Raw genomic sequence first — 26,450 nt, forward strand, 5'->3', positions numbered from 1 at the left:
ATTAATGACCTCCCACAAGTTTTAGACACTAGTGAAGTTATTATGTACGCCGATGACACTTGTATTGTTATAACAGCGGACAACATTCAAGATCTGCAAACTAAAGCAAGCAAAGAGTTAAATAAAGCAAGTGAATGGTTCGTGAAGAACAAACTTACTATAAACCTCATAAAAACTAAATATGTAGTGTTTCAATCACGCAACAATATCATGCCTCCTATATCACTAGATTTGCGAATAAACGAATTTCAACTTGACGAAGCCAGCTCATTTAAATATCTTGGCGTGATATTTGATAAAAATCTGTACTGGCAAGAACAAATAAACGCAGTTTGTACAAAGCTCTTCTCGGGATGCTACGCACTTTCACAAGCACGTCATCATCTTGATACCAATACTCTGCCTACTTTATATTTTTCACTCATTCACAGCCACATCTCATACTGCAATGAATCATGGGGTACGACATATAAAACGTTTCTTGAACCTGTTCGCAAACTTCAAAAACGAGCCTTAAGAATAATCACCCAATCTTGCTACAATGAGCCGAGTATGCCTTTGTTTATGAAAATGAATATTTTGCCCTATGATAAGGTACACAAATTAAAAATTGCCACGTGTATTTTCAATGTTGTCATAAACAACCTGCCTTTTTATGTTTCTTTAATTTGCACATCCTCTCGTGTAACCAGAAATCAAACATGGAAATTTCAATCTTCCCCCAACAAAGAATACTTGCGGACAACGTTTGCTGCAGTTTTCAGGGCCAAAAATTTGGAATAAACTACCAGCAAAAATAAAGCAGTGGAATAGTTTTTCATCAGTTCTCAAGAAATACTTACTTACACAGAACAATGTTTATCAATGAAAACAATTATGATGTCATTTGTGTGTGTGTGTGTGTGTGTGTATGTATGCATGTGTGTCTGCCAGAAACTTGTGAAATCGTTTAAAAATACCAGTGTCACCCAATGATTAGGTTTTTGTTTTCGGTATTAGCCATGCACATTTTAACCTTCATGATAATGCAACAATCTGCTTTGTTTACTTGTATTTTCGTAAGTTAGAACTGTTAAAAAACAATCGTGCATTTACCGACACTTTCGCTCTTTCTTTGTTTCACTCGTGCAAATTAAGGATGCACAATAACTATCTGTATGCGTGTGATATATCTTTTTTGTTCATGAAACTCTTAGTTATTGATTTTTTTGGACCCCCAACTAGCCTTAGGCTATGGGTCTAACCAGTCATGATGTTTCTGTATGTTTCACAGTTTGCAAATAAAGAATTGAATTGAATTGAATTGATTTCGCGTGCGTGAGCGGCCCGAGTGATAGCGTCCATGGCATATTCACTGGTCGGTACCGCAGGGGACGGTATGACGGTGTCTAGAGGCAATGTTGTTTCTCGGCTAAACAACAGAAAAAAGGGAGAGTAACCGGCAGTGTCATGGCGCGAAGAATTATAGGCAAATGTGATGTACGGCAACGCAAGATCTCAGTCTGTGTGGTTAGTAGAAACGTACTTAGCAAGCATGTCTGTAAGAGTTCGATTTAGACGCTCCGTGAGTCCATTGGTTTGCGGATGGTATGACGTAGTCAGCTTGTGTCTCGTTTGACAGGACTGCAAGATGTCGGCTACCACCTTCGACAAAGAGGTGCGGCCACGGTCTGTAAGCAGTTGCCGTGGGGTTCCGTGTTGCAAAATCACGTCCTTGAGGAGGAAGTCCGCGACGTCTGTGGCGCAGCTTGTTGGAAGAGCTCGTGTGAGTCGGTGGTTACAGCTATCCACTTGTTAACCGAGGAAGACAAGGGGAAAGGGCCAAGTAGGTTCATGCCAACACGGAAGAGCGGTTCCGACGGAATGTCAAGTGGTTGAAGGCATCTGACGGGAAGTGTCGATGGCGTTTTGCGGCGCTGACATTTCTCACAAGCCGCAACGTATCTTCTGACTGAGCGTGCAAGCCCTGGCCAGAAGAAGCATCGTCGTATTCGGTCGTAAGTGCATGAGACACCAAGGTGACCGGCAGTCGGAAGGTCATGAAGTTCATTTAGAACTTCCGAGCGAAGGTGTTTCGGAATGACAAGCAGCAGGGCCGGTCCATCCGGCTCGAAATTTTCACGGTATAATACACCGTCGTAGAGCACGAATGAGCAATGGGACTGATTGGAAGATGGTGATTCGAGGCGCTCAATGATAACACGCAAGGACGCATCACGGCGCTGCTCGTCACCGATGCATGTCATTTGCGAAAGAGAAAAGACGCAAGGGCCGGGGTCGGTGTCAAGTATAGTGCTCGACTCAGCAACCGGGTAGCGGGACAGACAGTCTGCGTCCTGATGTAGGCGTCCGAACTTGTACGTCACCGTGTAGGTATACTCTTGCAGTCGCAGAGCCCAGCGCCCGAGCCGGCCAGTAGGATTCTTCAGTGATGTAAGCCAACATAGTGCATGATGGTGAGTTATTACAGAGAAATTTGTGCCATATAAATATGGGCGGAACTTTGAGACCGCTCAAACAAGAGCGAGACACTCGCGCTCTGTAATGGAATAGTTGCACTCAGCAGCTGTGAGGAGGCGGCTAGCGTAGGGGACAACTCGGCCGTGTCCCCGTTGGCGTTGGGCTAGGACGGCTCCAATCCTTTGACCACTAGCATCGGTTCGGACTTCTGTCGGAGTGGATGGGTCAAAGTGAGCCACTATAGGTGAAGTCGCCAGAAGCGTGATTAGATGAGAAAAAGCAGCAGCTTGGTCGGTACCCCACGTAAACGTGACGTCTTTCTTCAGAATCTCAGTGATAGGTCGAGCGATGGTTGCGAAACCTTTCACAAACCTTCTAAAGTAGGAACAAAGTCCTAAAAAACTCCGGACGTCTTTAACTGACTGGGGTACAGGAAAACTGGTGACTGCACGAATTTTCTCCGGGTCTAGCTGCACACCAGATGCGTCGACAAGGTGACCAAACACTGTAATTTGCCGGTGTCGGAAGTGGCACGTCGATGAGTTTAATTGAAGGCCTGCAGTGCGGAATATGTCGAGAATAGCTGACAAATGCTGAAGGTGGGTCTCAAATGTTGGGGAATATACAACAACATCGTCAAGATAACAGAGACATGTTGACCATTTGAACTCTTGTAGCAGAGAGTCTATCATGCGCTCGAACGTGGCTGGGGCGTTGCATAGCCCAAACGGCATGACCTTCTGGAGTTACAAATAGGCCATCTGGAGTTACAAATGCAGTCTTCTCCTGGACTTTTTCGTCGACAGCAATCTGCCAGTAGCTGGAACGTAGGTCTATTGAAGAAAAGTATCGGGCGACATGAAGACAATCGAGAGAGTCATTGATGCGGGTAAAGGGTAAACGTCCATTTTCGTGACTTATTCAGATGGCGGTAATCTACGCAGAAGCGCCACATGCCATCTTTCTTTTTAGCGAGCACAACGGGAGACGCCCAAGGGCTCGAAGAGGGTTCAATGATTCCTTTGGCTAACATCTTGGTAACTTCTTGTTGAATTATTTTACGCTCGGTGGCAGACACCCGGTATGGTCGCCGATGAATGGGTTGAGAATCACCTGTGTTAATGCAGTACTTGACGAGTGAAGTCTGGCCAAGCGGACGGCTATGTCGAATATGTCGCGGTATGAAGCCAGAAGGTGGCAGAGCGCAGCTCACTTCTCAGGTTCGCGGTCCGGGGCGATCATGGAGCGTAAGGTTGCATCCAGGCACGTGGCATCCTGCGAGTGACGTGGGTGATCGGAACATACGTCTGCCGCAAAATAAGTGACGTGGTCGTCAATTGAGGGTCTTAGCGTGGCGACGGATATTCCTTGAGGTAGCACTTGTTTTATAAAACCGATATTGATGACAGGTAAATATGTTCGGTTAGAGGCCATGGTTACGACGGAGTGAGGGACAGTAATGTCATGCGCCAGGAGAACATCAGGAATAGGCGTCATGATATAATTACTGTTGGGCATGGGAGAGTGTGTTGCCAATTCAGCGAATGTGAGAGCTTTAGGTAGTATCCGGAAGAAGTCTGGTGCACAGGCTGTTCGGGAGTTCAGGGTGAGAATTCAGGAGAAGAGAGTGCCGGCGGAACAGTGAATCAGGGCAGAATGCATCGATAAGAAGTCCATCCCGAAGATGACGTCATGAGGGCAACTGTCGAGCACGGTAAATAAAACAGGAACATGGCGGCCGGCAAGGCTAATACGAGCGGTACACATTCCATTGACGGCTACAGTTCCACCATCGGCGACATGGATGGCTTGTGTTGCGGCAGGCGTGAGCACTTTTTTGAGGCGACGACACAGACGAGCACTCGTTATAGTAGACACTTGAGCTCCAGTGTCAACTAAAGCCGTCAAAGAATGACCGTCCACATGCACTTCCAGCAAGTTCTTATTAGTAGGTAGCGTCAACGAAGGATTTGGGTCAGTCGCACTTGATGCAGCACTATCTCCAGGAGCTGCATAATCTAGTTTTCCATCCGGGAAGATCCATAGTTAGTCGGCGATGGATAGCGGCGGGGTTGGGGCGACGGAGAACGGCGGCGTTGCGGTGACGGTGAACGCGCGGTAGAGCGGCTGTTAGGTGCGTCGGGAGCAGGATACTCACGGCTGGGCGAATACCGACGGGAGTCCGCGTATGGCCGAGGAGAAGAAGAAAATTGGCTCCAACGGGGGGGCGTCCAAGTGCTGCGGCAGTAGCGGGAGACATGGCCAACTCGGTGACAGCGGAAGCAGATTGGCTTGTTGTCTGCTGTTCTCCACTCCATCGCATTGCATGATCTGGGCAGAGTGTATGGGTCGTGGCGTGGTGCATTTATTGGCATCGGTCTGTAAGTCCGTTCGGAAGACGGAGCAGGCGACAGGAAAACCAAGGTTAGCAATTTCTTGCCGCACGACTGCCTGAATAACTGACACCGCCGGAGGTGTTTGCACGGTGCCCTGGTCGAGTGGAAGTGCATGAAACGGCGCCGGACGGGCCGCCTCAAGCTCGCGCCGAATGATGCGTGTGACATTCTCGTGCAAGGGTGGTGTGGCACCGAGATCGGTACAAGTTGACGTGACAGTTGTGTTAGGGAGCCGTGAAAATTGAAGCCGAACTCGGCGGTTTTTGGCCATTTAGAAGCGGCGGCATTCCTTAATTATGATATCGACGGTCGTGACGTTGTACACGAGCAAGTTGAAAGCGTCGTCCGCCATGCCCTTCAGTATAGGGCCCACCTTGTCGCTCTCCGTCATTTGCTCGTACACTTTGCGGCACAACGCGAGCACGTCCTGTATGTACGAGACCTACGACTCGGTTGATGACTGTACTCAAATGGTGAGTTCTTGTCGTGCGGTCGTTTGTCGACCGGATGGGTCCCCAAAGATGTCGCATAGTCGGTCCTTGAAGATGTCCCAGCTGGTGAGCTCGGCCTCATGAGCGCCTAACTATACACGCGGGGTGCCATCCAAGTAAAAGATTACGTTGGCGAGCATCATGGTTGGGTCCCATCGGTGAGACAGGCTAACGCGCTCGTACATGCGGAGCCAGTAGTCGACGCCAAGGCCAGGCTGGGCGGAGAACGTACCAAGATCACGGGGGTGGGACATCGTAAGGTACGTAGTAGCTGGCGCTCCAGGTGATAGCGGTGAGGGGGTGTTATCATTAGAAGCCATGACCGGAGGCTGGACGGTGCGGCCACTGCGGAGCTTCGTGGTGAGGACGGGGAACGTTCCACCTCTACCAAATATGTTACGGAAAAGAGACGCCGTATCGACGAGGCTGTGGATGAAATATATTTCAAACCAGCAGCAGCAGCGGCGCGACCGGAGACCACCCTTCGTCTTCCTCGTCAGGCACACACGCGCGTCGCCCCCTAGAATCTCAATTTGCATGCGTGTAGCAATATCATTTCTTGAGCCTTTCTATTTCTTCTCCACTTACTCAATGTGTAAAATCTCATTGACACATCTCATTAAACAGGGTACTGACGACTTTACGCACAGAACTGACAGTGTTTATGGCATTTTGCTTATGTGCATGAAGTAATGCTGTGTGGGCATGGGGTTGGAGCCAAAGGAAGTAAATGAAAATAAAGTGTGTGTTTATTTCATTCAAATCATAGCAGAGAGAAAGCGTTTCCCTGCTTATGTCAATATTGTAGCCTTGTCATCAGTAGTCCACAAGTCCAAAATGCCATTGGGAAATCTTGGCAGATCCACACTTGCAATAGCATAGCTGTTCTGTTACTGGGCTCATTATCATCGATAGGCCTTGTGCTTTATCGATCTGGCTTGTCTTGACAACTGGATGCTCCAATCTGATTTTGCCTCTCGCAAAACCAGATCTATCAGGGGAGGGTGGGAGTGAAGGGTGGTGGTCTATAGGGGCTCAAGCTCAGTAGGGGCTCAAGATAGGGGCTCAAGATGTGGAAACTGAGGATGTACCGTACATTACCTTTGCACTAATCACGCGTTGTCGACAGAAGCCAGTAAAAGATGTGAAAATCGCGAAAGAAATTCTCACTTTAAGGAACTCATGTGTTGGCCTCCTCTTACTGTGAAGTGATAAAAATAAGAAACACTTGCAACACTGTAAGCAATTAAATAGCAACACAGAGTTTGCATGCGCTTTTTGTAAGTTTCTTTATTTAGACTACATGCATGCATAAGATGCTTGATTTCATGTATATCTTCATGATCGTTACTTTTCCCGTTGAAATCGGCACATTGTCTTCTGTTTTTTGCCTGTGTGAATTGCGTGTGCAGATTTTTTTTTTTTTTTTTTGCAAGAGACATTGACCAACACACTAATCAGCCATTCCCATTCAGGTTGCATGCCTGCCTATCTTTTGAAGGCTGTTTATACTCTGCTGACACTGTGCGAGCGACAAAGCAAGTAGCTTTCTTGAAAGCTACGATGCACCAAGGCAGTGACGCAGTTTTAACAGAGGGCTTGTTGCATGGCACCTGCCACTTTGAGGTCTTACACTTGTCACCTATCAAGGAACATTGTCAGAAATGCGGCTTGTTGGTGGTCGAGGCTCCTGGAACATGTCGGCAAAACATTAAAGTGCAGAATGCAGCAGGGAATTCACAATTAGGTTTCTATGTCAGCTTGAGTTAGCTTACTTTTCTCTAGACTTATTGTGCCTGGCTATGCCATAGGAGGGAAGGTGCAGCCATTGACTAATTTCAGCATTAGTGGGCTTCCTAGTTATTGTGACTGCCTTCACATACCCAAGCCATGCTTTGTATTGCTAGAATTACATGCAATGTGGTAATGTCGTAGTGAGGTCGGTCACTTACAATAGCGTGCTTGCGATCACACTAAAAGTGAGCATACACTTTTGTAGGTAAAAAAGAAAAAAACGCGCTGCTAAGCTCCTTATTGGTTTGTCCTCCCCCTCCTGTGTCGCTTTCAGCGTGCTGGTATGAAGGAGAGAGAAAGCATGTATGTAACAAATCACTGTAATTCTGCTCATCCTTGACAGCCCAAAAAATTTGTGTGAAAGTCTATTTCTGAAGAAATTAACTGTCATTTCAAGGTTCTTCACTACTTACCTGGAAAAAGTATTGCAGGGCCTTTATAAAGTACATCCTATGTGCGGGGCAATGACGTTGATGAGGTCATTCTTGCCATGAAGGAAATCAGTTAATCACTCACCACATGCTTCTTTTTTATTTCTTTTAGCCGTGGAGGAAGCTAAGATGTTATGGAAATGTGAACTTGATTGGACCGTGAAGTTGTTCTGAAATTATGCTACACTTTTGCCCTTTTGCTGTGCTAATTCTGGATGACGTGCTTTATTGAGCTGCAAATTTTTATGATGCACGGTGTGTGAATGCAGTGACTGCACCTATTGACATTCTACAACATTTTTTATCTTGCAGTTAAGGAACATCCGTAGCATGATCCGCCTCACCAAAGAAAATTTGGAGGCTCTCAATGCCAAGTTTTCAGCCTACCAGCACCCTCCGTCTATGTATATACTGGTGAGTCCTGTTCCCTTTTGTTTTGGATCAGGGCTTAGGGAATCCTTTATATGCGTTGTTATTTATATCGGAAATTTTTTTAGTAGGGACGTGCGTGTTCAGCATATTTTCTTCTGTTAATCTAAATGATCACTAGGGAGTAGAATACTCAATCAGGATGATGTCTTGGAAGGTGGCCTGGTTTTCTCTGGGAAAGGTAAAGTTATGGATATCTGGAATAATTGATGTAATCACAGCAAATGGTATTGTTCCCAGTGTAAAATTTTTGAAGGGACAAAATCAATTCCATAGTGATATCCTGATAAAGTGGGTACACTGAAGGACATCTAGAAAATTTCATAAAATATTGGGCTTTTACGAGGTTTTAAATAATTGATTCGAGCCACATTAGTAATTGTGGCAGGTTGTAGAGACCAAAATGATAATCTCTAAATTAAAATTAACAGAGCAAACACAGAACACACCCCACAAAGAAAAGAAACAACACTCGGAAGCACCGACTATCAACTCTCAATGCCAAGCACTGGAGGCTGACAGTCAGCACTTGGGTGTGCCGTTTTTTTTCTTTCTCAAAAGTGTTCTGTGCTTGCGCTGTTAATTTTAATTTAGAGATATGTACCAACTAGGCCCAAATGAAGTTTTATTGAAGATGATAATCACACAGTTACTCTGCTCCTGCACCGAACATAGCCGAAGGGGACTTTCAACACCAATGCAATTATCAGAACTTGATAATACCTGCCATTAGCGATGGCTCAAGCAGCATGAGAGGACATGTACAGCATGACTGTGCATTTTCATTGATCACCTCCTTGCCCCTACTCAATATGTTCACTCTCTTGCAGAACTATATACATGAAAACAAACCTCTAAACCCAGTTGGGCTAAAGTTATGGTATGTTGAACATTCATGGTTGAAATACTATCTAGATGTTGATTCACTTGCGAATGTTCAACGTACCATAACATTTGTTGATGTTTAAAACCTCTTTCCTTGTTTTATTGCTTGCTGTTCTCCTTCCATATTATTGTGACGTGCTGATTTACCTTGTAACTTTTATTGTTGAGAAAAGGACAAGCCGTCTGTCTCCGTGGGGATGCGCCCCGTCGACATCTTGATGGGAACACATTCATCTTCTCTTAATGGTGATAGTGCCACTCTGTCTTCTAGAGAGTTTTTAACATCCTCAGTGCACCCACGGTGGTGCTTGACGAATAGCATTAATACACCTGGGTTCTAAGCACACACTCTTTTTTCATGAGTACCTGTATCAGGTCCAAGTCAGTCCATGTAAGACAATCCAGGTTTCCTCCTCCTGTGCCTGCTTTTTCAGCGGTGTTCCCGAAGCTTGTTCCGTATGCGGGCTTTTGAGTGTGTCCACTTCAGTCAACCTCTGCTTTTGATGCGGTTTTCACTGCCATAAATATCTGTTACGCAGACTTGTCCCCGAGGTTCGGCAGAAGCTATTTCTGAGGAACCTTTTTCTCGGCTTTCTTTTCTTGGCTGCGTTTACTTTGTAAGCATCAGCTCACTGCGTCCGTCTTTGTCTGGTCTGTTTCATTGGCCTTCGCAAAATTATCTTGGCATTTCACAACTTCATGGAAATAAGCTGCATTGTACACATTCCTGTCACTCGTAAGTTCTGCAGCTTTCTCGAAGAGCACAAGCTCTGAGCAGTAGAAGGGGCTTGCTCCTGTGTCATCATAATCCTTACTCTATTTTTATTTCATCTCTTTTCGCTTGATGAAGTGGCTTTGATATCTTTTTTCCAGGCACATGTATGTGTGAAGTTAAAGGCCGCATGAAATTCGAATTTGTGATCAATGGCGTGCACTCATTGCTTGCACGGGAGCGTATTGGCGAAAGCTCTGAAGCCGTGAAAGGTGTTTTTATACTTTGAGGTTGTTTTTTGTCACTGATCTATGAGATCGTATTCTCTGCAGTGGAAGTGCTCGTCTGTCGGCCGCCAGTGTGTTGCATCATTTGTCGTGAGTTCGAGCTGTCTACATTCTGTGCAACAAGGTTGCTATTGAAGAAGCAGTGGCTAGATGGTAGCACCGTAAACGAAGAGAGTATTTTCGCTTCTACTTCTGTCTTAATCTATTTTCTTATTGTCTCCAAACAAGCCTGCCGAGCCTTTAATACGTCAGTGGTTTTATATTTTGTTCTGAACTTCGCTAAAATAATCTCACACACTTAAACATTAGCTTCTTCCGTCTCTGCTTCTAATTCATTGAAGTCAACCATATCTTCTGTCTCTTTATCAATTCCCTTGACAAGCTCGAACTTGTCTGTGAGGACTTGGTGAATATTCCACAATTCACTTATTTCTGGCTGCTCCAGATGTAGTGAACTTTCAATGCTTGCGATGGCTTGTGTACTTGACTCCGCCTTTCGAACAGGGTCTCCATGATCGGGTAGTGTCAGAAACGTGAAGTTCACTTGCCAGCAGTGTTGTGAGGAAAAGTCGGCATCAATGCAATATTCATCACACTCGTTTTGACCACAAATTTCTGGGCATTGTCGAAATGTGCTCCATGATTTGGATCATGAGTACGATTAGGCCTCGCACATGAGCTTCCCCCAGCGGTGGCTTAAAGGGGCCCTGCAACACTCTTTGAGCATGGTCAGAAAACGCTGCCAATTGGTAGTAGAGGCTCCCGACAACGTGCGAGACAAATACTATAGTGCAGCCCGCGGCCTGGAATTCAGAATTAATTATGAAAGTCAGATAAAAATAGCTTTCTCTTCTCTCGACAAATCGCGAAATTAAGCCCAGTAAGCCCATCTATCAGCCATTGGCTGATTTGAACATGGCACGCTCGGTTGTTACAGAGGTCGCCGCAAGAGGCCGGCACTTGTCCACGCGTGCGTGCCCAATCGCACTGAAAAAGCCGCGTATTCAAAGCAAAAGAAAAAATGGTCGAGGTCACGAGTGACGCTTTTTGTTCGCCCTTCTCATCCTTCCCTGCTCAGCTTCCAGCGATTTCGTCGGGACGAGAGAAGAGAGAATGTGATTGCAGCGTGTGAGAAATCTTTGTAACTCCGCTTGTACTGGACGGATTCTTTAAATTTTTGTGGCGTTCAATTTGTGAGTTAATATGCTATTCCAGTAAACTATTTCATGGTTACTCAAAAAAGTGTTTCAAGGCCCCTTTAATGTAAGTCCTGCACTTGCGGGTAGAATGCGTAAGTCCGCTCGGTCTCACATCTTAAGGCCCTTCCTGCCACCTTGCACGGCACCATAAAATGTTGAATAGAGGTCTGTTTGATGGTAGAGTGGAAAAGAAAAAAAAAAAGTTCAAAGACTCGAATAAAAAACACACCCATGCTAGGCATACGTTCATTTCATAACACCATGCGTGATCTCTCCTCTCGTGCCCTCACTTCTATGACTTTTTTTGTTGACGTACACATTCAACAATACGCTCATGTGTTTAGAAAAAATGTCCTTTAAACAGGGTATGTGATATGTTTGTTAATGTAATAATTGGTTATTGTATTAGAAAAGGTATCGCATATTTGAGGTCAGTTTACAAGTATATGTGAAATCGGCAAGTTTTCCTAATCATTTAAGAATCTATAAAATGTTTTAAAGTGCACCCTCTCCCCTTAAAAAACACATCAGGTGAAAATTATTCTGAGCTTTCCACTACAACGTCTCCGGTAGCCTGGGGCGTTTTGGTATAGTAGATCCCATTACCAACTAGCCTTTACTGGTGTTTCGATGTGTACAGGAATACCAGGACCTGACGGGGCGCCTGAACGAGTTCCAGTTGCGTGAGCAAACACTGCTGGACCGCATCTGCACCATGAATGGCAACTGTTCACCAGACCATGGGGGGGACACAGACACGGAGGATGCACCCATCAGGGCTTCCCCTCTGACATCGCAACAAACTGCAGGTAACTGCCTCAACACTAGTCAACTGGGACAACACGTGCAAGATTTTTTTCTTTTGCACCATGTAAATTCTGTGCAGCATTAGTAAATATCAGCTATTTCTGCAGTTTGATGTGCTATGCTGGATTTGCACAGGGAGTGCAGTGTTTCAATTGTTTTTCTTCATGCCACTGTTGTGGCAGGCTTTTGTTTTTTTGGTTTTTGAAGTCTGATATATATTTTTTTTTTGTGCAGGGGACAGCACGAAGGATGTGCCGAAATCTCCCATGAAGTCAGTAGTACGGGCATTTTTACCAAACCAGCAAAGAACAACTGTAAGTAGTGCTCTACCAGTGTTCATTCTCTTGTTCGTTTATGATGACTGCAAAAGATGAACTCAGTTATTGGTGTTTTGAATGCAAGAAGAACAGAGATGATTGCTCGAGAAGCTGTGGAGAACTTTTGTGAAATTTGGCCACCTTTGAGGGTCAGTGAAATAAATATGTAGCACCAAGAGTGAATCCCAAATGGCTAATGCCATTGCATCGTTAAAAACGTGCCAATTTGTCAACTTTCTTTGGCGCAGCAAATGCTGCCACGTTTCGAGGTTGCAGGTCATTTTTTTTTTGTTTTTTGTGATTGGTCTTAAGTTTCCATTCCACAGCTTGTTTAAACCAGCCAATTGACTATTGCTCGCACATAAGGACATGTCTGGACGCATGAATGGAAGTTTGGTCATCTGTCACGAAAGGTCTTTTGGGTTTGTCGTGCTCTCGAAAATTGATCTCCATCTGGCATCTAATCTCTCTAAGGGAAACAGCTCTGCTCTAGCTCAATTATTGCCCACAGTGGTGTGACTTCAGCTGTTCACAGGCAAGCGCTGGTATACAGTAGAACCTCGTTGATACATTCTCGCTTAAGGGGGCAGACTCCTTTTAGACACTTTTTCTTTAATTCTTCAGTGATCTTGATGAAACTGTACAGGCTTGTGCAGTTTTTTCTGTTGATTTCAAATATGAAATTACTTTTCCTGTAAATCATATCATTCCCAAGATAATGCAAGTTCAACCCCCATTGTTTAAGGCCTCGTTAGAAAAAAATGTGCCTAATTAAAAGCAACATTTAACATATGGCAACATAGAATAATGATTGAAGATTAAAATGATGGAAGCAGTTTATTTTATTTGGCTTTTTTAGTTATTTTATGGCAGATTGAATTTTACACTCTGAAAAAGCAGTTGACATGCTATTACAATTGTAATAAATATTTAATTGAAAAAGCTTGTTTTCTAAATGTCATTTCCATACTTGCATTCTAAACACATACAGGTTTGTATTGCAAAAAGAATTATTGTTCTAGCTGCCACAGCAGCCGAGATATTGAGGCCTCAAGATTGAATCCACATTTTAAGAAAAATCAGTCATAAAATTAGTCAAAATTAGTCAAATATTAGTCAATAAATTAGTCAAAGAAAAATCAGTCAAAATTAAGTCATAAATCCACATTTTAAGAAAAATTGCAAAAACAGATAACACACTTTGTACAAAAACAACAATAAGAAAATGCATATTTCACAAAGTAGATACTAATATCCACCTGGAACATAGTCTGACTGGTGCTTAGCACTGCCGTGGCGCTTCTTTAGTGCTTGCTTGAGCTTTTCACTTGAGGCACGCTTGCGGTTTTAGTCAGCCACTCGCCACCTGTCCTTCTCGGTCATTCGTCTGATGCTTGGGAGGCTGGGGTTGAGATTGAGTTCGTCGAGGATGCCTGTTGACGTTCTCAAGTTGCTGCCGTTGAATTTCATTACTGCCTCCGCAACTGCAGCTTCAACCGCAAACAGTGAAGCATGGCGCTGCTTAGGTGCCAAAGCCCAGACAATGGAATGAAGGATTTCATTGCTATTCTGGTTTTTACCTCTTTGGCACCTTTCTAGAAGCCCTTTATCAGACAGGCGCTCATATACTGGCAGAAGAGCCTTGCACACATGTTGAGGCAAATTGTAATGGTGCCTCGGAGAAGGCTCCCCTTTGGCAGCAGCTGCGTTCAGCCTGCACCAAGAGTCTGGGCCTGTGCGACACAGGCTGTGATTTGAATCACTATCATTAGAAGTGACATGATAGTAAGTCGCCATCACAGCTCTGTGCATGGCGTCAACATCTCCTTTGTAAGATTTAAGCGCCCAGCCGTAATAAAAACTCAACTTTGTAATGAGGTCCCCGGTGAGCTTTCCCCTTCCTCCAAGAGTTTCACAGGCACCTCCTTTTTGTCTTGCTACTAAATTGCGTAGGGCAGTGCCCATATGCTTTTGGACGTGATTGACACAATCGTCTTTTGGTACTTTTATGAAGCCGTAGACATCAGCTTTTTGCAAAGCTAGAATGGTGCGGCTGTCACCATCTGACAAAAGTGTCGTGTACTTCAGGCCATTTTTTTAGAGACCTATCAAAGAGGAGCACAGCTGCCTGAACTTTCATACCGCCAGCTTTTTTGTACTAATTTTTTGGCACACGTGGCTGTCCTGCCAAGCCTGATATGCCGGGTCGTCTTCCTCCGGTCCACGCTCACACCTTGCACAGTGGTTACTCAAAACCACGTAGTCCAGCACTAGGCCAGTGAAAAACTTGATCACTGCCCCCACGTATATGTGGGACGAGTGCCCGCGCGTCATCCACGAGCCGTCGTACGAGACTGCAATACTGTTGGCATAGTCAATATGCAGCTCCTTGTACAGCTCACGAACTGCACTCGCACACTCGCCCATCACTTTTTCGGCCGCGCGATTAGCCGCAAGTGTCAATTTTCGCTTCACATATCCCTGCCACGTTTTCTTCTGAAGTCCGCGATGAGATATATTCATGGTCGAAAATATATCATTCATAGCCGCTTGACGGTTCCCAGCCTGCATGGCTCGAGCGGCGAGACTATTGACGGTGAACGAATTCACTTTCTGTGCACCATCCAGTCGCGGAGAGCTCCGCGCTTGCGCGATGTCGCCACAGTTCACGCAACGCGCACACATCTTCACGGCAAGGCCGTATTGCCTGTCTTGTCTGTGAATACTGACGTTTCCGTGGCATACTTTACGTTTCATGGCATCGAGCTGTTGACGAATGCAGTCAAGATCGGCGATAAAAAAACTTGCCTCCTCTTCGCTTTGCTTCTCAAATTTTCTCTTCGACGCGGTCGTCGATGCCAACGCGGCCGTCGATGCCAACGCGGCCGTCGATGCCAGTTCCTGCAGCCTTGAATCGGCCTTTGTACGTCTTACCTGCAGCTCCAATTCTGTTAGCAAGGTTATGTCACGGCGGACGCGGCCGCAGCTTTGCAAAGCGTCGGTGGTTAGCAGACCCACTAGGCCCAACTCCCCGTCGACTGTCTCGGGCGCCTCGGCGATTCCTTCGCTGTCAGCGGACGAGATGACCATCGTGGATTCTCAATGTGCGCAGTGTTCATCTGCACATTCCGATTATGGATGTGCCCGCGATGCGTCAGGTTCGGGAACATCGCAGGCTGGCAAGGCCGTCAAGCTTGCGTCGGCGGCATCGGCGGGCGACCCGTCCCGTTCTTCGTTGACGCTACTCGTCAAGAGATGCGCCTTGAAGTTGTTCGCCTGAGCATTTCTTCTTTTTTTTACCGAGCTTATGACGGGTATGAAACTTTCGCGATGATCCCGGCATTGCAACAACTTCGATCGCAAACACACTACTGAAAACACAGGCGGTATGGCGGTACAACACGTTGATCGCGCAAGGTTGACGCGCCGAGCAGACGATGCGAGCCCAATCAGCCAATAAAGTGGCCACCTCATGGTCACGTGCACTCAACAACCAATAGCGTCGTGTACATTGTTTTTTTTTTTTTCAGCTGCTTTTTTTTCGGCAACCAATTTACGCAGCAAGGTTGTTTGAGCGGGAATCGGAAGATGGAGAAACGCGCTTTCGAACGAGACCAAGATCATGGCTATGGCATTCGGCTAAAGGTAGCTCTGCGTTGCGAAAAAAGTGGTGTTTTTTCATCAGATTCTGCGCAAATCGAGCTCGCGAGTCCTCTTTGTAATGATATAACAAGAAAATAATTGCTTTCTGGAGTCTGGAAATTGGTAGGCAGGTGTAAAAATGCTTGTAGAGTTCAAAAAAGTCATTGAAAAAAAAAACGTTTTTTTCGCGATTTTTCGGTTCCAAAGACCCGTCCCCTTAATACAATTTCCCGGCTCCTACGCTCGAAATCGTGAAAACTAGAAATGCCCCTTTAGATACATTTCGCTTAATACGTTCCTGGAAGATACGATTATTTGGCTGTAATGTATGGCATTGCTGCAAACTGAGGTCGTATGATACGTTCTGCAGGCAACCATTGTTATTCAGGCGTGCCAAAAAATCCCCTCTTGCGTGCTTGTGAAGCACCAAGTGGCAGACTGCCGCCGCACAACGAATTCTTTGCTGTGCTCACTTGTTACCCCCCTCTCCTGCGTCTTCGAATTACACTCAGTGCGAGTCGATTGTCACCTCCGCACTTTTTTAGAACGGCTCGGACGCCCTCTCCATCACTGCCGCAGCTGTCTGTGAACCACACACATATTCGTCTGAGCCGCCCAAGTCTTCAAGCGGTTTTCGAAAAATGCCTTTTGTTTTCTGTAGCACATTGGTTTTTTTTTCTCATTTGGAATCTTGGCATGATTTCGCTGAGAACTGCAAAGCCTTCATTTGTAGCATGGTATGTGAAAATGCGATCGTTCCACTCTACAACCTCCGAGAGAACACTACAGAGCTAATAATATGCACAAGGAATAAATGCGCTGTCGATGCCCTTCAGTTCACCACGCTTCAGCACAAGGCGCACGTGCTACCTCCTCTACAGAACACACAATGCACCGCACACCAACCTTAATGTAGTCGACAAAAGTAAGATTGGTCTAAATTTTTCTTAAGATTGCCGCGATTACTGCAAGATATACAGTTGTGTTTACAAGAGATGTGGCAACATGTGGCCTAATAGTTACCTATAGTTAAAAAGACCAAGAAAGCATTGCGGGTTAATAACGGCAAAAGTTTCAATCTTTACTAGCTTCTGGCTACAGTACAGAGAGGCCGCGAAGGTAGTACTAATAAAATACGTTTGAAACAAGTAAATGCATGTATTGCCAATGGTTTACTAACTTATTTAAAGATTGTGATGACCATGCAAATACCATCGGTAGTGGGAGAACTGCCCCTATGGGAACTAATAGTGCAGTCGTACTGCTTGAGATAAGCCAGCAAGCTACTATCCCTCGACCATGGCAATGCATTTAGCGTAGTTAGGAAGTTTTTCTGCATCTCATGACATCAGCTTTATGTTGTTATAGTCATTCTTGACTTAATAAAACTATCTAAATGTGCCTTTTTTACGTTGAACAATTGTAGGAATGGAATTGACCGGCCTGGCTCTTCCTGGAGTGGGAATGTGCTAATTTTTTTCATTCCAAGGAATTGAAAAGAATAGAATTATGGCAAGTTGCAATTCCCCGAATTAAATGGAATGGAGGTGCCCATTTTGCAACACTGCTCTTAATGGACTTGTGAGCCTCAATTTTTGCTGGATTCGGATCGTACGGTTTCCTGGATCGCACGTTTATCCTCTTCAGATTTTTTTTTTGAAAACGTATCGAGGTTCTACCGCATGCTTCTGTACATGAATGAGGCTGCCATGCATGCATGTTTTCTTAAGAATTGGCAGAAGCAATCGCATCTTTGTGGCAATAACGAAAGGGTTTGCTGGAAGCTTCATTCATTAAACTTTTTTGACGGGTAAACAACGAAAGTTTTTTTGGGTGCAGTAAAAGTGATAGCTGGGCGAGTTGGTATGTATCCATATTTGAACTTTCTTTAGCACGCACAAAAGACAAGGACGAGAAAGAGAGAGACACACAAAAGTGCTAACTCTCAGATATTTATTTATTTATTTAAAAAAAAACTACAGTGAAACCTTGTCAATACATACCTGCCGCTACCGGCGACATAACTATGCACTAAACGCACTACGTATTAACCATCAGCTAGAAAGTGCATCTCCTAATGTGCGCCATCGCTGCCGACAGAGAAATGCAGTATGGACCGCTTATAATGTAAGTCGCGGGAGTTCGCGAATATCCGCACTATAAGCGGTACTGCACTATAACCAAAACAACCTTTTTCAAGGGCCGCACTTGCGCAAAACGTGTTGAATGTGCAGCTTCGCGTGTCATAAATCGAAACGTGCGATGCGTGCTTGCTAACATTTACAATTCTTAATGTTGAAAGAATTTATCGTCCTAAGACACGCGTTGCCAATGAAATGAACACCAAGGGGGGGGGGGGGATCTAACAAATGAAAGTGCCATTGCAGAAATTCGCCGAATACTAGACCACCTAAATTATGCACATTACATACAAACTATGTCGAATCACGTCCACAATTTGATGCGTTAAAAGACACCAACCATTCGATTTCATGGGCGCACACACAATTTAAGACATAGCAATCGAATTGCGTATCACTATTTGAGCGCTAAAGGTGCCACCCTCGTTTTCATTAACGATGTGTATCTCTTCTCATCAAGTTCAGCCACGGCAAAGAGTTTCATTGATTCGGTACCAAACTGCAACTTAGATTCATGCGACCGCTACCGATCGAAGCGCAACCAACGCGGATTAGGCCTAGCTTGCCCTTTGGTATGTTGTCGCGGAAAGTTTGTCCAAAACATGAAGACTTAACGTAAAAAAGATCGCACTAGCAGTGAACCAAGAACAGCGCGCATGATACGAAGTTCCCGTTCGTGGTCGGCAGATCAGCAACGACGACAACTTGCCAAGCTTACGTACGACAGCGCACTGGCGGCAAAAGTGAAAGCTCGCGTCACAAAATCATAAAAGGTTTTCAATTTAAGGACAAGAAAGCAAACACGATATTTGTTGCAAGCTCGATAATGACGACGTTTTTCCCGACAGAAAACTGTTAAGCCCCGCCGCGGTGGTCTAGTGGCTAAGGTACTCGGCTGCTGACCCGCAGGTCGTGGGGTGGAATCCCGGCTGCGGTGGCTGCATTTCCAATGGAGGCGAAAATGTTGTAGGCCCGTGTGCTCAGATTTGGGTACACGTTAAAGAACCCCAGGTGGTTGAAATTTCCGGAGCCCTCCCCTACGGCGTCTCTCATAATCATATGGTGGTTTTGGGATGTTAAACTCCACAAATCAATCAATCAGGAAACTGCTAAGTGCATGCAGTTGATAAGGATGGGATCGCACGTGCCACGTTGAGCGGCGCACTGCCGAAGCCACGCTAGCGACGCAGTACACTGTAGCCACGTCGGTGCCGGTGCAAAGGCTTATCTGTCACCGAGGCAACGGTCCTCTTTCCTTACTTTTCAAGCCCATTCAATGCACTGCGGTCTTTTTTAATTTTCTTTTTTTCCTTTCCTCCGCCCTTCGTTCGTTCAATTCGTGTCCCCTCCTCCTCCGTAACGACCTCGTTCGCTCTCCAGCGGCGCACCCAGCACGCCTCCTTATGGAAGCGCACTCGCTATTGTGTTTGTCACAAACAATTTCTGGCAACCGCATTATAACCTGTCTTTCGTTTTGGGGGACTGCACAATAAGTGGTATGCGTATACATCAGGTTCTATGGGCAGGTAAACGGAAGTATAAAAAGACCACATTGTAAGCAGTTCTGCACTATAAGTGGTTATGTTATAAGTGGCATACACAGTAAATATAGTTCCACAACTAATTTTGCCTCCTAAAGTGCTTACCACAAAGCGATTTCTTACTTTTTGCCAAAGTGCGGAAAACATTTTGTCACTCTCGTACAACTGTCTGACACCATGCGGTGGCCACGGCAAGAAGCATTTTGAAAGTACAGCGCGGTTCGGGATATGTAGCATGGTATAGTGACAGAGCAGACATAATTGGTAGTCCACGATACATGCATTCTGCGGTCTGCTTCTAAGCAAAAACATAGTTTTGTAAACTCGGTGTGGCCGCAGAGAGCCAAATCGTCTACTGGCTAGCTGGGTGCAGTGCTTCACCTACTTGGCCCACGCCGTGACTACTGATCCGCTTGCTGTAGAATACACCAACTCCGCCTTGGATGGTACACAGAGGATGGTACACAGATCGTGTTGTAGTTATCGGCCGATTTCTACACGTATAAAAATAATGGAAACTGTTTGCAGCATACTGCCATCTACAAGTTCAGTAGTGGTGTAAACTTTTATGGTGCAAAATGGTTTCCCTGTATGAAGTTGGTACGCACTCACTGGGGGGCATAAGACGGACCACTATAGCTTGAGCAGTTTGGAATGCATTAGTCTCTGTGGAACTCGGTCGGGGATTCATCACAACTTTGTAACCGTTAGTACATTTTAAGCAGGTACGTACTAACGAGGTTGGACTGTATACATATATGTACCCAAGAACCAGTTTAAAGCATTTGTAGCACAAGTGATGGGACACACGGTCAGAAAACGTAGGGCTAAACATAATTTTAAAAAATAAACTCTTCATCTGTTAGAGCCACCAAAGGTTGACCAATGCATTTTTTCGCACACCTTTTTATATACAGTTGTACCCAGCTACAACAAAACTGGCGGGATGCGGAAAAATCTTAATGTAGGGAAAATTTTGTGTAGAGAAATTGAAAACAATATAGCTGGTTTGAGCTAGCAGAACAAAAGAACTAATTTCCAAAATTTGAAAAGTGTCGGCTGCTTTTTTTTTTAGCAGCGTCTAGACACGATTCTCAAACGTTGTGGGGTCTCCACAAGGCGAGCACCTCGCCATGCTACGCTCTTGAAGTGAACTGACACAGAAGACGCAGTCGGTACAAACCAAATAACATACATTTATTTAAGTAATTTACAACGACGATATTGTCCGCCGAATCAGTACATCAAACCTTATCAACATGGCAAGTCATCATTACACAAAATTACCAAACACTCAAACAACATAACACAAGAGCACACAAAAGGCGGCGTCGCCAACACTTCACTCACCACGAGGGCCTACCGCAGGCGGCCCGCAGTGCCGTCCACGGCAGACCCACCGCAAGAGACAACCGTTCGTGGCAGCCGCTACGCGCAGAAGAGAGCTCACTCAACTCTCGCCCACCAACAAAACCTGCCTTCCGCCAGGGGTTACCGCCGGCACTACCACTCTACCAACAGTGGTACTCAACGCGAACACAACGCCATCTGGCGCCCGACGGTCGTCACCGGAAATGCGGCCTTGGGGCGAGACACGTGCGCCACACAGCGCAAACAACTTTACAGGGGGTGTCAGCACCCCCACAACGTGCATAGCAACACCATGTTGAAAAGCATGCTGAAACAACGGCCACAATGGCTTTCATGAACGAAGCTAACAGTTGCACCAACACGCTGTCTGCTGTCAGAAGTTATCCGACAAGTCGGGATTCAGACGTGTTAGGTGGAGTGGTCACCTATGCCTTCTTTTATGCTATTCTTATGATCCACTAGTAGCGGCTGGCTTATCTTGTTGATAACGCAAACGAGCAACCAGTCTTGCCAGTGACGACACTAGGCAAGCGCGAAAATAACCAAAAGCACTAGCATCGGAAAAGGCGTCATTTCGTGGATGCACACAGGAGCTGAGTGTAAGAAACTAAGCTTCAGCCTCGGATTGTACGCGGCTCAGAAGAGAGTCAGTGGCAAAAGCAGGGCAGTCTCATGGCTATCACTATCAGGCAATGCTGGTCTCCATGCTTAGTAAAAAGTGGAAGTTACTTGTGTTGCCAACGCATCTTTTAAACTTTGAAGACATATTATCATGTTCTGAAAATGCATCAATATGTTCAAGATTGTGTTCAGTGCATGACATTCAATATCTGAGCCTGGAATTGCATCGTCAAATTTTGTTGAAGCGGAACGGCAGAAGAAAAAGTGCTTGTTGTGGCAAGAACATTTATGCATTGACTTCTATGTACTCCTGATGGGGAACCAAGAATTTTTTGTTGAAGCAGCATTCATTGTAGTGGGGTCCGATGGTAAAAGGTTGCTGTAACATGACGTGTCAGTTTGACTTTATCTACAAACAAAATATCAGTAATTTGAAAAACGAGGTCACAATGCCGTGATTTACAATGATCAGGCAAGTGTGAAAAATGTTTCTTTTCTCAGTAAGTTAGCGTGCTCTTTTAAATGTGTGTTCATAAAGCGGCCAGCCTGTTCTAAACCTTCCCTTTTCGGCATTTTTGAGTGCACTTATGAGCGCGTATTTTAGTGCACTTGGGTCTCGCCACCACTGGCACATACGCGCGGCAATACGTAACGATTGTATTATGGTTGTGCATGCAGGTTTGTCTGCTGCGAGTGAGTCAAGCAAGGTTTCTTTTCATTTGGACTGCTGCCTAATTGCAGAATTGGAACAACACTAGTTACATAAAGTTCATATGAACAAAAATTGCTGACCAGTTTCGATTCGGAATCACACTGAGGAGTAACTTCTCTGAAGCATACACAGCATGATAATTCTGATTGGCACGAAGGTATCATAAGCCTGATGTGGGAGGAAATTTCACAGGAAAGACACACATTGCCATGAATAGCTGCTGCACAACGTTAAAATGTCCTTGCATGCGCAGCAATTTACGGGTATTAAGGTGTTATTATAGGTGAGCTGTCATGAGGTGGTGCCAGATGGTAACAATTTTTTTATTCTCTGTACTGATTAGAGCAGAGCATTCTGTTGTACAAGGAAAAGAGATAGAGACGGAGAGGATATTACAAATAATTTCTTTGGAATCTAGTAAGGTGGTGGAAGAGTTATATAAAGCTTATTGACAACCACCCGTTTGCAACGCTAAGCTACGGGGAAGTCTGTATGTATTTCTCAGAATTGAAAGCTTTCCACTTGAAAGTATAGCTTTGCAGTGGCTGAAGTCCTGGTTAGCTCAATTTGTACATTTAGAAAAACTTGTTGCGGGGAAAGTTGGTACATAACTTTGAGGAAAATGTTAGACACCTAAGCATCATCACTTGTTCTGGTGGTACTTAGGCAACTAAAAATATTTCCTAATTGGTAGAGCGACTGCCCCAATACAGGTTTTAGTTCTAGGTGAAGCAAGAGGCTTTCTTGAAAACTGTGTGGTCTTTCTTGTAGCCTAGTGCTAGAAACGGGGGATTTTCAATTTTCCTTTCATAATAACAGAAGGTGCTTAATCAAGTTGCAACACATTGAATAAAAATAAATTGTTTGTTGTAATGTTAACTGTTTGTCATGGACTTTTTGCATATCAGCTTCAAAAGCCTCTTCTCGACTAACTTGTCAAGAAGACGATACAAGAAATCATGCAAGACTCAAGTCTTGTGTAGTTAATGTAAGTGGGGAACATAGTGGCTCTGCTATTCTGTGCTTGACTCACTGAACCTGTGATCTTGATAAATGTTCCTAGGTTATTCAAGTGTATCCTTAAAACAGATTGTTGGCATATGTGCATCTCCTTTTTACTTGTGTGCTATTGTACCTGATTGATGACATTCCTGTTTACATTATGCACTTTAATATTATTTTTTTTTTTTTTTTCGTTCAACAGGTTCAGGTGCGGCCTGGCCAGACAGTGATGGAGGCACTGTCCAAGGCGATGAAACGAAGGAAGCTCACCACCGAGATGTGTGTGGTGTTCAAATGCAGCACAAGGTGCGCATATTGGTTCTTTGGCTGGAGTTTAACATGTGTCTATCCTAAGGCAACACAGGGAAACTAGCATCATCTGGAAAAACACAAACCATATTATCTGATTCCAATGGGACGAGCAGTTGAAGGCATGAAAAAACTTAAGGACATGCAGCATGCATGCATGACCATCGTGATAATTCACAACTGGAGAGATTTGTTAAACAAACATAAACTTGCCTAGGTAAAAATTAAAACGAAGAAGCATTGTCATTTTGGGTCCCGTACGGGTCTCATGATCACAATAAAGATGTTAGTATGGGCATGGGGCTACTTATGGGTCAGGTGGCAAAGTGTGCGGGTGTATATCTCAAGTAGATCCTGTTTCTCGTGCGGCTAGTGAATTGAATGTCAAAAGATCCCATTCAGTCGTCTAGCCGCACGATGAGCAGAACAAGTTGTCTAAGTCGTAATATTAATAGTCAGCGCCCTTCACTCCCACGCCATCAAGCCTCCAAAGACACACGTGCACTGTCATTGCGGTGACCCTAGCACTGAACAATGGGATGTATAGTCCGTCGAGGTAGCATCCATGTGAAGGAACACACCTTCTCATGTACCTCACTGGCTCAAGCTCAAAGTCGTTGGGTGGCATCGTGACAATTTGCTGGCATGCTCATAATGCTCGATTGAGGTGAACGGCCAGGGCATGGGGCCCAAAGCTCAGACCACAATCGACGCTGGCCGTGCACAGATCCACGAATCACTGTTCCTTCTCTTCTTTACTGTTGCGGGCTTAGGGTTTTGCCCCTATGGGATACTCATCGTATTCATTGCATTCTCCCTACCCTCCCCGTTTTGGAAAGTTGCATGCACTGCACTTGCACTGCTGCTGTTGAAGGAGTTCATGGAGCATGCAATGTCTCGATGCCAAGGTGCTAAAGGATATCTAAGGGATGTTAGTCTGACAATTTGGTTACTGCTATGCATTGAGTTTCTCACAAAATACCTAGAGGGAAGTGTGGCGTCACCGTCTATGCGAATTTCTTAACAGTGGTAATGAGGATGTATGTGTTGGAGCACTGGGAATGACGATGTATGTGTTGGCGAGGCTTTTGTTGGCTTGTGTTGAGTGAGGCTTCGGCTCAGAAGGGAATATGAATACGACTGCATAAATAAAGCTTCTCTAAAACAAAACGTTTATAAGGAGATCTCATTCACGCATATTACAGTTAAACCTGCTTATAACGAACCTCCATATATAACGAGGTTTTTCTATTCCCCGTCGTTGCTCCCTAGAATCACATGTATTTCTGACCTCTATGTAACAGAGTAACAGTGGGAAACAACCTTGATTGATTGATATGTGGGGTTTAACGTCCCAAAACCACCAAGGAAATAACCTTGATATAACGAATTTTTCCCTCGGACAATCTAGGAATTTCGCTCCGCATTTTGTCATTTTGGTACTAGCATGCATCTTCCTCAGCTGCCCCGCCGCCGCCGAACGGCGCGCACAGCGCACCAGGCGATAGCGAGCCCTCGTTATTGCACATCGGAAAGTGCGATGCGGGCAGGCGAGCTTGTACACCACGAGCCGGCGTTACCGCCACCCGCCAGTCTCATCGCCGCGTGCCCACGTACGCGCGGGTGTGCCTCTCCCCCCCCCCCCCCCCACGCTTTAAACCAAAATAAAGAAATAGTAAAATTAACGGAATAGTTTTTTGCGTTATTCGTGTCCGTCTCCGCGTCGTTCGCTCTTCATTTTCGATGCCGTGCGCACGTGCATAGTTTCACTGCAGACGCATGGTGTGGCCCCTGACGACGTTCCGCTTTGCTTTTTTTTTTATTGCGACATAGCAGTTATATGGACAGTCTCGGCTGGTTTCTTATCGGCGCCGCAGCTGTCATTCACTGTATATATATAAGTATCTATATATATGAAAACTCAACAACAACAAAAAAAACCGCCCAAGCTCGGCACCCAGCTTGTCAGGATGTTCCCGCCGGCGTGTCCTTATCATTCACGCGTACTTTGCCCCGTGGAGGGGGGGGGGGGGGGGTTTGATGTTTGTGTGTTGCGCTTATTTTTCGGCGGGGAGAATCGCGCGCCTTCGACCTTGGCCGGAACGATTGCGTTGTTGCAAGGCGCACAAAGCTCACTTTGCTCGATAGACAGGCGCCGTTTGCAAAGACGGTGCGCTTTTCAAACAGCGAAGTAACAACTGGGGCATTTGTTAGTTTGCACTTATATCTGTACCTGTGATTACATTTAGTGTGTCGTTTTTGTTTTTCTTTAATTAGCACGTTAATTGTCAAGCAGTAAACATTGTTCGCTCTCGTTCTGTGTATGTTGTTTTCGCGCGTCATTTGTGCTTGAGCAGCGCACTACATGCTTTGATCTGCTTGCCGTTCTCAGCATTACATTCCAAGTTGTCATTGCTTCGCCCTTGTGACGAAACTGTGACTTTATTTAATTTCGGAAAACCGTGTCGTTACCACAGAGGGGTTGTCAGATTAGGCGCTGATGGAAACTCGCTGAGACCACGGTGACGACAGATCTTCGGAGGTTGACTTGTCTCGCGCTTCCGTTTTTCGCCGCGCCGCAGTTTGCAGGCTTAGCTTTCGCTATTAGTCGATTAGTTCTGGCAACAACGAGGGCGTGTTGAATGCATCGCAATGAACGCGATTGCAAAAAAAAATTATAATGTTATAAGAAGTAAGGCTGGCAGCCAACTCTTTTGGATCTGATATCGTGGAACTCCTACAAAACGCTGGTGTGAGCAAATACGGCCGCTCCCGAGTGAAGTACTCTTTTCACACCATCCCTTCGCGTAGAAACCGCACTGATACTCACCGAGATAGCAAGCACGGCAGTGATCGCGATTACCCGATTACCCTTAAAATACAAGTTCATTATTGCTGCTTGA

The 26,450-nt window shown here is 45.3% G+C and overlaps 1 protein-coding gene across 4 annotated transcripts in view; it reads left to right on the forward strand.

Annotated features, from left to right (window-relative positions):
• Nucleotides 1-26,450, forward strand: part of Raf (serine/threonine kinase raf oncogene) — a 315,639-nt gene that overhangs the window by 194,775 nt on the left and 94,414 nt on the right. For all 4 annotated transcript variants that reach the window (XM_075896231.1, XM_037424899.2, XM_037424900.2 and 1 more), the window contains exons 2-5: nucleotides 7,885-7,986; nucleotides 11,725-11,893; nucleotides 12,126-12,205; nucleotides 23,441-23,544. In XM_075896231.1, coding sequence (XP_075752346.1) covers nucleotides 7,903-7,986; nucleotides 11,725-11,893; nucleotides 12,126-12,205; nucleotides 23,441-23,544 — 437 coding nt within the window. In that variant the 5' untranslated portion in view covers nucleotides 7,885-7,902. The remainder of the gene's footprint in view (nucleotides 1-7,884; nucleotides 7,987-11,724; nucleotides 11,894-12,125; nucleotides 12,206-23,440; nucleotides 23,545-26,450) is intronic.

The sequence above is a fragment of the Rhipicephalus microplus genome, chromosome 5 (genome assembly GCF_043290135.1).
Source record: "Rhipicephalus microplus isolate Deutch F79 chromosome 5, USDA_Rmic, whole genome shotgun sequence".
Taxonomy (NCBI): domain Eukaryota; kingdom Metazoa; phylum Arthropoda; class Arachnida; order Ixodida; family Ixodidae; genus Rhipicephalus; species Rhipicephalus microplus.